The sequence below is a fragment of the Pelecanus crispus genome, chromosome 5 (assembly GCF_030463565.1).
Source record: "Pelecanus crispus isolate bPelCri1 chromosome 5, bPelCri1.pri, whole genome shotgun sequence".
In the NCBI taxonomy this organism is placed as follows: domain Eukaryota; kingdom Metazoa; phylum Chordata; class Aves; order Pelecaniformes; family Pelecanidae; genus Pelecanus; species Pelecanus crispus.
Genome location: NC_134647.1, coordinates 11,969,976 through 11,984,680, shown reverse-complemented (window position 1 = coordinate 11,984,680; position 14,705 = coordinate 11,969,976). Strand labels below are relative to the sequence as shown.

At 44.5% G+C, this 14,705-nt stretch overlaps 2 protein-coding genes across 2 annotated transcripts in view; both read right to left on the bottom strand.

Moving 5' to 3' along the window:
- MUC13 (mucin 13, cell surface associated) overlaps window positions 1-5,886 on the bottom strand; it is a 34,606-nt gene extending 28,720 nt beyond the window's left edge. The window contains exons 1-4 of the mRNA XM_075710380.1: window positions 5,849-5,886; window positions 3,411-3,465; window positions 3,206-3,329; window positions 204-290 (exon numbers count right to left, since the gene is read on the bottom strand). Of these exons, the coding sequence (XP_075566495.1) occupies window positions 204-290; window positions 3,206-3,329; window positions 3,411-3,465; window positions 5,849-5,886 (304 nt within the window). The remainder of the gene's footprint in view (window positions 1-203; window positions 291-3,205; window positions 3,330-3,410; window positions 3,466-5,848) is intronic.
- A 5,252-nt stretch (window positions 5,887-11,138) lies between these two features.
- The window catches only part of HEG1 (heart development protein with EGF like domains 1), a 30,882-nt gene continuing 27,315 nt past the window's right edge, over window positions 11,139-14,705 (bottom strand). The window contains exons 21-23 of the mRNA XM_075710379.1: window positions 14,271-14,358; window positions 12,407-12,581; window positions 11,139-11,288 (exon numbers count right to left, since the gene is read on the bottom strand). Of these exons, the coding sequence (XP_075566494.1) occupies window positions 11,139-11,288; window positions 12,407-12,581; window positions 14,271-14,358 (413 nt within the window). The remainder of the gene's footprint in view (window positions 11,289-12,406; window positions 12,582-14,270; window positions 14,359-14,705) is intronic.

Genomic DNA, 14,705 nt, shown 5'->3' with positions numbered 1-14,705 from the left:
GTGTAGGACCAAGAGAACTTCCCAGAGCACTATTGAAAATGCAGGTCAGGTCTTCAGCAGGTATAAATGGTGCAGCTTTTCTGGCTACACTGGTATCTACTGGTTGAGTGTGTAGTCCTGCACATTAAAACTGTTCTCTACAGTGAATGCACATCAGGAGCTGGCATATTACCTATATTTTTAGGGTTCACTTCCATTCTTACCTGTTTGTTCCTGTTTATCATGATCGCAGTTTGAGGTGTGAATCATTTGCAATACAAAAGGCACCAGTTCATCCAGGAAGTAATGCGCTGAACAGACATACACCTCACAGGCCTGTCAGCCTGACCTCGGTGCCGGGAAAGAATATGGAGCGGCTCATCTTGAGTGAACTCAACAGGCATGTGCAGGTCAACCAGGGGATCGGGCCCAGCCAGCATGGGTTCATGAAAGGCAGGTCCTGCTTGACCAACCTGATCTCATTCTATGACCTGGTGACCCACCTGGTAGATGATGGAAAGGCTGTGGATGTCATTTACCTGGACTTTAGCAAAGCTTTTGACACCGTCTCCCACAATATTCCCCTTGGGAAGCTGGCAGCTCATGGCTTGGACGGGCGTACTCTTTGCTGGGTAAAAAACTGGTTGGGTGGCCGAGCCCAGAGAGTAGTTGTAAATGGAGTTAAGTTCAGTTGGTGGCTGGTCACGAGCGGTGTTCCCAGGGCTCAGTTTTGGGGCCAGCCTTGTTTAATATCTTTATTGATGATCTGGATGAGGGGATTGAGTGCACCCTCAGCAGGTTTGCAGATGACACCAAACTGGGTGGGAGTGTCAATCTGCTGGAGGGTAGGATGGCCCTGCAGAGGGACCTGGACAGGCTGGATCGATGGGCCGAGGCCAACTGGATGAGGTTTAACAAGGCCAAGTGTCGGGTCCTACACTTCGGTCGCAACAACCCCATGCAGCGCTACAGGCTTGGGGAGGAGTGGCTGGAAAGCTGTCTGGTGGAAAAGGACCTGGGGGTGTTGGTCGACAGCTGGCTGAACATGAGCCAGCAATGTGCCCAGGTGGCCAAGAAGGCCAACAGCATCCTGGCTTGTATCAGGAATAGTGTGGCCAGCAGGAGCAGGGAGGTGATTGTTCCCCTGTACTCGGCACTGGTGAGGCCGCACCTGGAATACTGTGTCCAGTTTTGGGCCCCTCAATACAAGAAAGACATTGAGGTGCTGGAGTGTGTCCAGAGAAGGGCAACGAAGCTGGTGAAGGGTCTGGAGCACAGGCCTTATGAGGAGTGGCTGAGGGAACTGGGGTTGTTTAGCCTAGAGAAGAGGAGGTTGAGGGGAGACCTTATCGCTCTCTACAGATACCTGAAAGGAGGTTGTCGTGAGGTGGGTGTTGGTCTCTTCTCCCATGTAGTTAGCGATAGGAGGAGAGGAAATGGGCTTAAGTTGCGCCAGGGGAGGTTTAGGTTGGAAATTAGGAAAAATTTCTTTACGGAAAGGGTGGTCAAGCATTGGAACAGGCTGCCCAGAGAGGTGGTGGAGTCACCATCCCTGGAAGTGTTCAAAAAATGGGTAGATGTGGCACTTTGGGACATGGTTTAGTCTAGTCTACCCTTGTTTGGTTTAGAGTAGACTTGGTAGTGTAGGTTAATGGTTGGACTGGATGATCTTAAAGGTCTTTTCCAACCTAAATGATTCTATGATCCACGTACCAGATCTTTTTGTCTCTGCTTGCCCTCCCCTGTCCATTTTGTGACACACCGGTGGTCACAGCAGGCTCTTCCCAGAAAGAAGGGGGGTGACAGGCTGTGTGTGCCCCATTGCTTGCCAGTTTGTGGGGGAATTAGTAATAGACATTTGATGGTTTAGGAGAACAGACACAGAGAATTACCAAAACAGGAGAACTGATGTCAGTGAAACATTGGGAGATCAAATGCAATTATTAATGAAGTTAGTAAGCAAGTATTTAGACAATAGATAGCTGACATTAGTCCAGACAGACTCGCACAGCCACAGCAGTTGTGATGTCTTTTAAGGAATTAGGAGAAAACACTCTTTACAGAAATAACTAAGTAACTTTCCAGAAGCTGTAAAACCAAACTGTTGTGCGTCAAAGCTCAGGTACAGCAATCAAGAACACTGACAAATTATTATTATGGAACAAAAAGTGTGCTATATCTAGTAACAAACGCAGTAAACACTGACAAATTATTATTATGGAACAAAAAGTGTGCTATATCTAGTAACAAACGCAGTAGTTATTCTCTTGTCTTGATCTTTGTTTATGGCAGGAGAAAGAAGTATCAAAGGTAAAAGGCCTTGTTTATCTATTAGAGGATGCATAGTCCTGCGCAGCCTCATTATTTAACTGTAAGCTGCATGTAATCAAGGGGCAATCATGCTGCTAGAAGATGCATATTAAAGTAGGAGCAAGTGTCTTTTATAGCTCTTCACACGCATCAGATGGATACCTTCTTCCTGTGTATTTTTTCAATCCTATTCCTTACTAGATTCCTATACATTCTGCTATCTCATGTAAATTTGGTTCATCCACTGTATATTACATACACAAGTAGAAATATATGTTTTAATTAGTGAAAAGTTAAAAAAAACCTCCAGAAAGTCTAAATCAAAGTGCTATACATACAGATTCACCCATAATCAAGGGAAGCAGATGCACTTTGACTTCTTTTCAGGTGGTTTCCAAGACAGTTGAGGGCACACACTACAGATGCATTTGATAATCTCAGAGGCACTGGTATGCAAATCTGAAGTGGGCAAGACTGTTAAATCACGTGCTTGTCCATAACTGCAAAGGTCTTTTACCTAGTGTTATGGCAATGTTGTGACTAGTCCTTTTGCACTGCCAATTTCCTTAAAAGATACCAGCGTCACACAGAAAATGGGATGGTATTGGTATTGCAATAGCATTGGTAATAAACCTGAGGCACTGTAACAGTCCTTCTCTTGCAAATGAACAGAACCTCGGGATTTAACTGGGTTACTCTCTCCTTCATTTTCCCACCGGAGTCTTACTAGAGAAGGAGCAGGCATATAACACAATTCTGTACTATATCACCGTAGAAAGTAGACCAAAGTTTCAGGATGTAGCAAGAAGTGTGCTCTAGACTCACCGTTTGTCTGCGAGTGGCACTCACTTCATGTAGGGCAGCTGTCTACTGTGGGGTCTTGTGACACTGCTGGCAAGGGTGAGGGATATCTTACCATGGGGTGAGCTATCCCTGCAGATGATGGTGGGTTCAAACTGGCCACCTAACTTCTGGTAAGAGCAGATGAATCCCACCTTTAGTCCCATCTGATTGCTATCACACTTGAGTGTTGTACTCCTCTGGAGCGATATAGAAAAAGATTGTCACAGAAAAACATACCTGCCATTACTCCAGATGCTCTTCCACATCACACCTCTTACCAGTGGCCTGGGCTGGACATTGTGTTCATCTGTTTTCAAGGTGCCCTCCTTCTTCCTCTGAGAGACACTCAGCTGTGTATTCTTCACAGTCCCCAGTGGCACTTACTGAGGTAGGACCGATCTCACTGTGGTCAGGTCCAGTCCCTTGCCCTTGCAAACAGCCCTGCTGCATCAACCACTCCTGAGGTTTTCTCCCCTCCAACATGCACTCACACACACGAGCACACAACTTCACCAATTATCTTCCATCTCCAGCAGGATGAAAAATGAAATTGAGGAAAACTTTAAAATTAAACTTTGAGCTGCTTAATACTACTGAAATAAACATCAGAACAGAAGTTGTATTTCAGCTGAGCAGAAGTTCGTTTAGCACAACTAACAGAACATACACATTTTGTTTGCTTTTCATTTTAGTTATTCAATCACCAAGCACCACCAGAAGAACAAAAGAACTATAAAATTTCTTATTCTATAGATTAGATTTCTAATTACTATTAAAACAATCTAAAATTGCATATGCATCTCTCTACAGGGAGAGCTAAAGAAAATAAAAAAGCTGAGACACAGTAATATTCATAGTTTTATTGTATTCTTTTATAATACTGACTAGAACGCCAGATTTAATAGTATTGGATGCAGGTATAAAAATAATCCAATCCTTAAAAATTATATTTTGCTACTACAGTACTGTATAATTAGTGGAGGCTGAAAATATGATACAACTTTAAATAATACTGGTTTGGAAAATGTCCTCAGAACCCCAGCAACTTGGAAGCAAACATTCAGAGATACAGGGAAGAAAACAGGGCAATGTCAAGAACATAAAGCAGGTTTACATTCAGGCTGATAAAAGAAGCACAAACAAATGCTGAAAATTTACCTTTTGAAATAGAGCTCACAAGAGGTGAGCTTTACTACTGCAATTCTGAAAGCTGGTCAAATAAACCATTATGATTTTACACACCAAGTTTGACCTTCTGTTACGAGAAAGTCCTGAAGAATTTAACAGGGCTTAAAACAAATGACTGATTTTAACTGAATTTTCTTTAAAAAAAGGAAACTATTAAATATTTATTCTGTTGGTTTTTTTTTTTTTTTTTCTTTCAAGTAAACTCATCCTAGCAGATTTTATTGGAGACCTTTTATGTCAGGCAAATTCTATGGCATTGTTCAAGAGAAGTGATCAGTTTTTGCTGTATTCCACAGGACTTTTCCATATAGGATTTTGCAGATCTGGGGGCTGCCTGCTGCAGTCATTAACCCAAGCAAGACTTCCATCCCTTCTAGCATTTTACCAGAATAAAGACCAGGGAACTTAGCATTTACATTCCACTTTTGAAGAACATCAGGCACCCTCTCTAGGTTTTCCCTCAACAAGGATAATACACTCATGCAACACAAACTAGACAGAGAAGAGTTGTCATCCCACATACGACCTTACAGTACAGAAGCCACACTCGCTTTAGATGTTTACTACTACAAAACAAGTAAGCATATTCCTTTCTTCTTTTTTTTTATTTCTTACCCCTTCATGGATTTCTGTCCTGCTTTTCAATTTCAGCAGCTCAAGGGAACAAAGAATTAAATACACATTGCAAAGCTCCCAAAATCCTACAAGCACACAGTGCATACCCCTTTCAAAACTGGGAGATCTTTCTTCATTTCTGAAGGAACAAGTAAGAGTGAACTGACGAGTAGTTCTTATCTGTGACTGCAGAAAGCACCTCGACGTCCCTAGAAGATCTTACATGATGAGAAACAGGTCAGCTGATCAGTAAAACAACTTCACAAAATTCACATTCATTCTACTCTCAGGTAGGTGTTTCAGATCTTTAACCTGGTTTGTTCAATCTCACATAATACAGGTCCTGCTACAGTAATAAGTATACTTTTAAAAAATAAATACAACATGGAAAGGCAGCAACAGTATCACAGAAATAGGCAGAACACAGAGCCACAGGAAACTATGTACTACACACAGGTGACCCTGGTGGTGGAATAATTCAGGCCTAAAAAAAACTTCATTACAGCCCATGGGAGAGTTACCCCAGTCACTATAATAGATGCTGGATTAGGTCCTTTGTGTGTAAAAAGGAAAAAACATTAGTCAGCATAGGAAGAGCATTTAAGTAAAATGCATCCGTTCTTGTTAATTTAAGGAAGAAAACTAAAGATTAAACATCACTATGAGGGAATGAGAAGTCCAGCTGGATTTGGAACGGATATGGCCATTGACCAGCATTAGAGACAAGTCCTGGGGAAGCACTTAGCATGTCTGCAGCAATGTCCAAACCCGCTTTGCTGCTCACTCATGTCCCGGCAAACAACATTTACAAGTGTTGGCACAAGAACTTCACAATGACAAACACCTCTCTCTAACTGCAATTTATTGCTGTTTTTTAAAGTCTTTTACTACTGCTCAGTGTGAAGGCAAATACCTTTTAGAAGGGTGGTCACAAGGGGTGACTCGGTACATGACCGTGACAGTGGGACTTAACCAAAAATGCTGCAACAGCAATGAGATTCATTGCTGCTCGGTTACCTACTGCTTTAAATGTGCAGGGCAAAGGGAATCAAAACATCCCTGTCCTGTTTTTTGCTCATATAGCCCAATTCAGTGCTGCGAGGTTTCACCAGTATGCAAAAGGCCTCTGATTTTTCCAGTGAAGCTGGGAGGGCTGGCCAGGCCAAGCAGCGGTGCACAGCAGGGACACAGGAAGGCTGCACGTATGAGCCTCCCTTTTGAATGATTCCTCAAATCTGCATTTTGCTGCTCTGTTCACTGGGGCTGCCTCTCCTAGGCTGGCTGCCGGGGGTATTTCTGTGGGTGAGGTGCTTTTGTCAGCACACCTGGCAGAGCACCTTAGCAGCAAATATGCACCTCCCACATCTTTTCCTGTCAAGCAACAGAATTAGCATTTTTTCCAAAGTTAATCAAAAATACACCCACACAACTGCCCGTGGACCCTTGCTGACTGCTCCCCTAGCTTTTCACAGTAGCCACGAGCAAGAGCAGATTTCTGTGCAGTGTTGGTGTAGTTTCTCTTCCTTTCCCCACATCTGGCTGAACCACTTGCATCCTCCTTACAAGAAACATGCCACTTCTATCTTATCCTCTTGGACAGTAAAGAGCAATTCCCCTGGGCAAAAACATCCAGTATGCTCAAAATTTGCAATTTGGGGTAATCTAAATAGTCTGAGAAATAAGCTGCATTTATTTAGACTCCTACAGGGAGTTAGGTACTGAACAGAGAGGCATCCGCATTTGAAAGTGGGCTTTAGGGCATGTGAAGACCCCTCTTACATCTGAGAGGAGCGACAAACCCCACTCCACTGCCAGAGGGTGCTTAGGTTATGGCAGAGATGGAAGCAGACAGAGAGGATCCCGGTGGCAGCTTTAACAGAGGCAAGCTGAAACAGGCGACATCCCTGCCATGGCTGGGCAAGTCCATTGCTACTGGTATGGGATAGTAAGTAATTGCAGTAAAATAACTGTCATAAATTGTGGCAGAACACACCACACTGCACCCACTCCTTCTGCCCTAGTGGAGCTGGGAGCTGGTGGGGCTGGGGTGAAGACGGAAGCATCGCAGCACGGGGAGTGGCTGGGCTGGTGGAGACCCAGAGGCTGATTCACCCCGGGCTGCATCTGCTGGCTCCACAAAGACTTCCTGGATCACTGCGTGGAAAAGCACCTGCACACACCCCAGTGCTGAGACCTGCCTAAATCTTCTCCTGCCTGCTGGGCGAGGCCTCCTAGGACGCCCAGAGAAGGTGCTACAAGTCAGGAGAGACCCTCTTCCTCCTCCTGTGCACTATGCATTAGATCCATGACTCCCTCAAAGCTAAAAGGAAGGTCAGGCTGCAATGGATACATTCTCATAAGAAATTTCCCAATCTTTACTTGCTCTGGCAGAGAGAAAATTTCAGTGCAATAAAGTTCTCTCTTTTGTAAAAGGCCAAGTTTTGCAGTCCTCACTCAGAAAATCCTGCTGGGTTTACTGACACCCTTTCACTACAGGTACAGCATTAAGAAGAATTTGAAGATCATTAAGAAATGAGAATTAATTACTTGTAAACTTTTGTGTGATCTCAACTATGAACAGTCCTATCTCATTTCCATTCAAATCTCTTGCAATTTGTAATTTGCTGTGAGATACAGACCAGGAGTTTTGTTCATACAGTCCATGTTACTCTTTATATAGAAGGATTGATCTGCAATTGCAAGTTGATTATTTCCTACTTTGTTCTTTGTACTTTGCACACACAGGAACATTTCCCAGTCTTTGAACTAACAAAGCAATTAAGTATGTTTGCCTATAAGCATGTGCCTAAACTCTTCCCTATCTAATGAAATACTGGCATGTGGTTAAATCCTGGGGGACACTTCCTTTTTGCTAAGCTGCTGTAGTAAACAGGGGCAGAGCCCAGTGCTCGTCTACATGCCTTGGATTTAGATTTAGGATGAATCTCAGCTTCCCCCTTTCTTTTGTAACACATACAAAACCCTTCTCCATACCATGGGAAAGGCAGTCCTTTCTGTCCTAGGCACTCTCAAAACCAGAGGCAACTCACACATACAGAAACGATCCTGCCAATGTCCTCTTTGAAGGATCATAGAATCATAGAATCATAGAATGCTTTGGGTTGGAAGGGACCTTTAGAGGTCATCTAGCCCAACCCCCCTGCAGTGAGCAGGGACAGCTTTAACTCGACCAGGTTGCTCAGAGCCCCGTCCAACCTGACCTTGAATGTTGCCAGGGATGGGGCCTCTACCACCTCTCTGGGCAACCTGTGCCAGTGCTTGACCACCCTCATTGTAAAAAATTTCTTCCTTATGTCTAGTCTAAATCTATTCTTCTTTAGTTTAAATCCATTATTCTTTGTCCTGTCACAACAGGCCTTGTTAAAAAGATTCTCCCCATCTTTCCTGTAGGCCCCCTTTAAGTACTGGAAGGTCGCAATAAGGTCTCCTCACAGCCTTCTCTTCTCTAGGCTGAACAATCCCAACTCTCTCAGCCTGGCCTCACAGGAGAGGTGCTCCAGCCCTCGGATCATTTTGGTGGCCCTCTTCTGGACCCGCTCCAACAGGTCCATGTCCTTCTTGTGGTGAGGGCTCCAGAGCTGGACGCAGTACTCCAGATGAGGTCTTACCAGAAGAGAGTAGAGAGGCAGAATCACCTCCCTCGACCTGCTGGCCATGCTTCTTTTGATGCAGCCCAAGATACGGTTCGCTTTCTGGGATCCCACAGTACACCAGAATCAAGCTCTTAGTTCACATCATCCAATGGATCCTGTGTAATTAAGATTTTGGCTGCTAATGAAAGGGAGAAGAACATCATTCATGGGCTGGAAACACTGATCAGCATGGCAGGGAACAGGATACTGTAACTAGAGTCTTCCTTAAATATAGCTCCTTAGGCAGCTGTAATTCCCATGACCATCCATTCATTTCCTCCCTACAGTTGAGATAAACTGTGTACTGCCACTTGCAAGGTTGATTATGGAGCAGACAGACATGAAGTTGCATGCATCATCACCATAAGATCATGTAAGGGCAAAGCATACTGTCCTAGGCATCCATAAAGTTCTGTTTTTTCTGCAAGCCCACACTGCTGTTTCTACATAGTAGATAAGGGGTGAGGCATAAAAAGACACTGTGTTTGTGTGCTATAGCTGGTGCACCAAACCAGGTGTTCTCAAGCACATTTGTGGTGCCTTTCCCACCTTGCAGTTTTGAGAAAATAGAAGTAAACATGAGCAGGGACCAGAAACCTCTTAGCCCACGCAGCTGATGACTGCCTAGCTCTAGCTGCCCTTCCTCTGGGTAGCTGTTGCTCACTTTTGATAGGGAATACAACAGCCTTTGAAGTGCTGGGAGAGGATCTGGGGACTCACAGCATCTTTAGGAGGCAAGCACTACTACCTGCTCCCTGATGGAGGGCTCCTCATCATCTTAGGTTTGCCCCCGGTGAGCAACTACACAACACGTCAGCACCTGAACTGCTGATCTCACTTGGGGTTAGGCACTTTGGGGGACACATCCCATGGTCCTTAGTGCTTCAGTGAACTGAGCTACCTTATGAACTTTCTTGTAGGCACTGTGTATTTTCAAGCACTGCAGGGGAGAAGGAAATATCAGAGGGTATATGCCCTTCAGTGAAACTAGCTTATGTATGCATTACACAGATGGTGCATTAATGGCTAAGGAATTGTGCTATTTGTCATCCTCATACAAGCAGCCACCTTTAATTAAAAGCACAGTCACATTCAGGTGAAGCATCCATATCTGGACCCTGTATCTGGACAAGGTTTGGATGACTCAGGTTAACACTGCAGTAAAGATAAGCAGTAAATATACTTCATTAATATGATCTCTTTCAACACCCAGCTGAGGTCAGAATACAGTCCACGAGCTTTCAGTCTGGTCTTTGGCAAGAAATGTAATAACATATTCTTCAGCTTTTGCCGAATTGATTAATATGAATACACACCTACGTGAGCAAGCCTGCCTGGTATGAATCACTCAAAACTTGGATGGAAGAAAGCAAAACACCTCAACACAAATGATCTTTCTTCCGCTAGGGCTGAAAGTCTCACGGTTTTCTCTCCCTTAAATGCATCTGACTGCAGTGAGCCTTATTTTCCAATGTACTGAAAGCGTCCACAGCTCCTACTGAAGTCAAGGTGGGCTGTGAAGGCTTGAAAACTATGTCCCACCTGCAGTGCCCAGAATTCATGTTCCACCTGCCCAACCAGGACAATAGCATTATTGCTCCTTCCCAGCTTCCTTGTAAGGAGCATGCTGAATTCCCAGCTCATGTTTCTCTTCCCTGTGAGCAACTATTTAACATTATATTGCTGTTTCTACAGGCATTCCAGTCCCTGCAGGGAAACAGAGCCCCATAAGATCCTATACGGAAGCACTACGATGACATGTAGTGGCATCACTTCTGAACAATGCTGGTTGACAAAACCACATACTAGGACTCTTCACTATATACAGGAAGTTTTCAAAGCGGCACATAGGATCAACTGTGTCTTTTTTTCAGTTAGAATTGCAGTGGTATGACTAACTTTCCCATACTCCTTGGAGATCATCAGCCTATGAATTCAGCCAACATTGCCAGGCACCAGGCTTCAGCAAGGACCCAGCCATCTGGAGAACTTCTACCAGTAAGAATGTGAGGGCCAGAGGACCAGCCAGCTTCCCTGTTGTGTATGAAGCAGAAAGCGATGCAGCAACGGAAAAGGGAGTAGACAAACTTGCCCTACCAAAAGGAGTTGCCAGTGAGTCTTTGCATGAAGGTTGGCTAAGAAGACAAGCACAGTCAACAGTGAGCGGGATCTGTAAACAAAACATTCCCTAGTGGTATTCAACACAGAGTGCTGGGCACAGTTCATCTGCCCATACTGATCTGTGCTTGCCATGTAGCGTAAAGAGTGAAGAAGCAGCACAGAACACATCCAGAATACATATGTTAACTTCCATCTGGGTCTTTTAGTGATGTGCACCTTGAGCCATTCCCTCATCCTCCTCCTTCTGTCTGCTGCTCAGCAAGTGTAACCATTCCTCAGGGCAGCAACGCTCAGCATGGAGTTCAAAGTCCTTCCTGTTAAATGGGAAGAGTAAGATTGATGTGGGCTGAACTGCCCAGGGGACAGATTGTACCTGGGGATCAAGGGTCACAAAACTGTGTCAATCTTCCACTCCCTCTCCACTCGCCGCTAAAAATAGTCTCTTCTTCTGGTTTCGTCACTAATGAAGGATGGATTGTATTGTCCAGGGTAGATGCATGAATGTCGAGATCCAGGCAAACCAGTGTAGGGAGGATAAAGTCCGTTTCTTTCCAGTTCAGGATTTCTCAGTCCAGTTGGCTGTATTAGCAAAAAAATTAAATAAAAAGGGTCTTATTCGCACACTCAAATCCTCCTTCAGGCACAGACTTACCACCCTTCCCAGCAGTTATTTCGGTAGCTAGAAGGAATAACGTGATCGCTAATGATCTCTATAACCTAGAATGATTCTTACTATGGGAATTATTGCCTGAAGGGAATATTCTGATGCAATCTAGTTTTGACATCTTGCCAATTAGCAGACTTGAAGTTTACCTGACTCCATCAAGTGCAGTCTAAGCACACAGTTAATTTTTAATCCAGGAGAATTGTGCTGATGAGCTCAGGCATTGAAACAACTCTCATGAAAAGGATGTTGTCCCAGAGCCATCCTTAAAGGAAATGCTTTTAGAAAAATCAAAGTTAGTCTCCTCCTTTGAGTATTACCTGGGAGCACTTCTCTCCCCATTAACCATAGGTACCTACTCTCCCAACACAGGCACTTGAATTATATGTCAAATGCAAAGTGATCTCACCTTCCTTTCGCTTCCCTTCTCTTACCTAAGAAAAATGCCTGGGGACACTTGGTTGAGTAAGTTTAATGTCTAAGACCAAGACCATACAATCCTTTCACCCACTTCCTCCCTACCACTTGTTCCCCCAGAGCTGGAGGGATGCTCCTTATGCACCCTTCCTGCTGCAGGAAGGGTCCTGTACCCTGGAGAGCATGAGGAGTGGAAGAACAGAGGGGTCCTCAGTGACCACCGTCTTCCCATCTTGGGGTGAAGTTCCCCAGGCAGAGGTCTCAACTTTCCAGCATCATCAGTGAGGGTGGAAGGGAGAAAACTACCCACAGGAACTCCCAGCAGCCTGTCCAAAATCTTTAACTCTCCTTGTCTACTCTAGGATTGGGCTTTTTAGGCATCTACCAAAATGACATTTTGGCAGACACTCTAGCACTCTTCCTAATGACATCTCTTTGTGATATTCACCACGTGTAAAAGCTGGAGTCCACAGGACTACCAATGCCTTGCTGTCTACGGAAGCCAATTATTTGCTTTTTTATTTTGCAGGAAAGGGATCTCTCCTTCCAAACATAAGGGAACGTGTCTTTGCTGTATCAGGCACAAGGGGTTAATAGCTAAGCTATGGATAGATACCGAATAATACACATCTGTCATCTGCAACAGGTTCTTGGTGCTTCCGTTCTCTTGCATCTCGATGGTCTCTCTGCCCCACTCCTGTGTCCGGGGGTTCTTCGGATATTCAGCATATGGTGACATCTGGAAATCTCCACTCTTGAAAATGAGTTTGCTTATGTCATTTTTATTCTTCCTGTTTATAAAAGAATGAAGGGAGGTGAAAACATACAATTTATCCTGCTATCTTGTATGCATTTCTGACGTGATCTCAGGAGATTTACTTCATGCTATGAACCTTGACTAGAAACAAATATCACCTCAGAAGGGCTATAGTCCAATCTTCTGCTCTGACGCAAAAACAGGTACAAGGTCAGATTAAGCTGCTCAGGATATTATGTCATTTTTATTCTTCCTGTTTATAAAAGAATGAAGGGAGGTGAAAACATACAATTTATCCTGCTATCTTGTATGCATTTCTGACGTGATCTCAGGAGATTTACTTCATGCTATGAACCTTGACTAGAAACAAATATCACCTCAGAAGGGCTATAGTCCAATCTTCTGCTCTGACGCAAAAACAGGTACAAGGTCAGATTAAGCTGCTCAGGATATTACCTAGAGGTATTTGAAATCTCCAGGGAAGGAGATGGTGTAACCGCTCTGAGCAACCTGTTCCACTGCCTTAGCATCCTCTTGGTGAAAGAGTTTTTCCCTACATTCAGTTCGAACCTCTCCTGTTCCAACTTATGCCCATTACCTCTCAAAAATGTGTGTGTTCACCTGAGTCAGTGAAAAAGTCATGGAAATCCAGGAAGAAAGAAAAACATATGGGAGCCCCCATGTTATTCAAGTCTCCAAGTGCTTAACTATAGCACTTGTAGGCACTATGTTAATTCCTGAGAAGGAAGGCCTGCAAGCTGCCAGTCTGAATGACACCATATGCCCCTACATGAGTACCACGTTGTTTGAGCAGACTTTGGTGCCACCTCCAGTTCAAAGCAGAGCACCCTCCAGGAAGTCACATAATCTGCCAAAGGCCAGGACTCATGAGAAGATCAGTCCATCCCTGCAGAGATCTGCACTCTGGGGCCAGGAGGTGTACTGGCCATCACACCTCCTGGCTGGGGCTTCCTGGCATCCCCCTGACTCAAAAAACATCGGAACAAGTGTACACCACTGTGCCAACCAAAACACTGCCTCATCTATGCTACTGATAAATCCATCTGCTGACCTTAATCAGTGCGCTTTGAAATCCTAGATTTGGGGGCTGGAATGGCGCGGAGAGGGTATTAATGCAAGGCAGCCCTTTTCATGATGTATAAATCATGAAGCAGAGCTTCCTTGGCAAGCACATCTTGACTCTAGTCTGAACCTACCTGCTGGTACAGGAACTATGTGTGTACATGCATGTGTGTGGCTGGAAGGGAGAGACACACGGAGTGAGAGCACATGCAGAACTTGTCCATAAAGGAAAATGAAAATAGCCTTAAATACATTCAAACACCACCTGAGCAACGGCCAGTAACTCCTCCTGTTGCCTAAACTTCTCCTTTCTACTTAGCTTGCATTTTTGGAGACTGCTCCCTGGCTGCCTTACAGCCCTGAGTGGGAAGGACTCCTTTGCCATCCTTAGAGGACATGACTGCCAGGTGCATCCTTGAGAGACACTGAGTTGAAATTTTTAGCCTGGTTGCTGGAAAAAAAAATCTGTCCCAAAAGAAAGCACAATGTAATACTTCAGTACCTCTGATTACCCCACTTGCTTAGCTATCCTATGTGTTCACTGGTGTTTTTGTCCTTCAGGGTTCACATGTGGAGCACTAAGTGTGGTGTAACCCACTGAGAGGATGCCATGCGAGCCGGGGCTGGCGCTGGTACCTACCGACAGCAAGTGACAATCAGTGCTATGCCCATGATAAGCAGAAGTCCCCCTCCTGCAGCCGCGATCACCACAGTGATGAGCTGATATGCTACAGATGGGAAAGACAGAGACTCACTTAAAAACAGCAATGTGGTTGTAAATACTACAGTAAACACATCCGCAATCCTCATGCAAAGGCATTAACTGTTTATTTCCTACTTTCCCTCACTCTGTAAGCAATGTTCCCTTAAATTTTCAAGTGAAATGGATGGAGCTGGGGATCTCCTGCTGAAGGAAGAACAAGCTCTTGTTTCCCTAGGGGATGGATTGTCTTCACTGATAGATCAGAATAATTCAAAAGATATTTCATGGATTCACCTCCGAATATCTTGCCTCAAGAGTGCCCTCTATATGTGCTATCATGACAGAGTATCCAGAGAAAAGACGTCTCCTTTG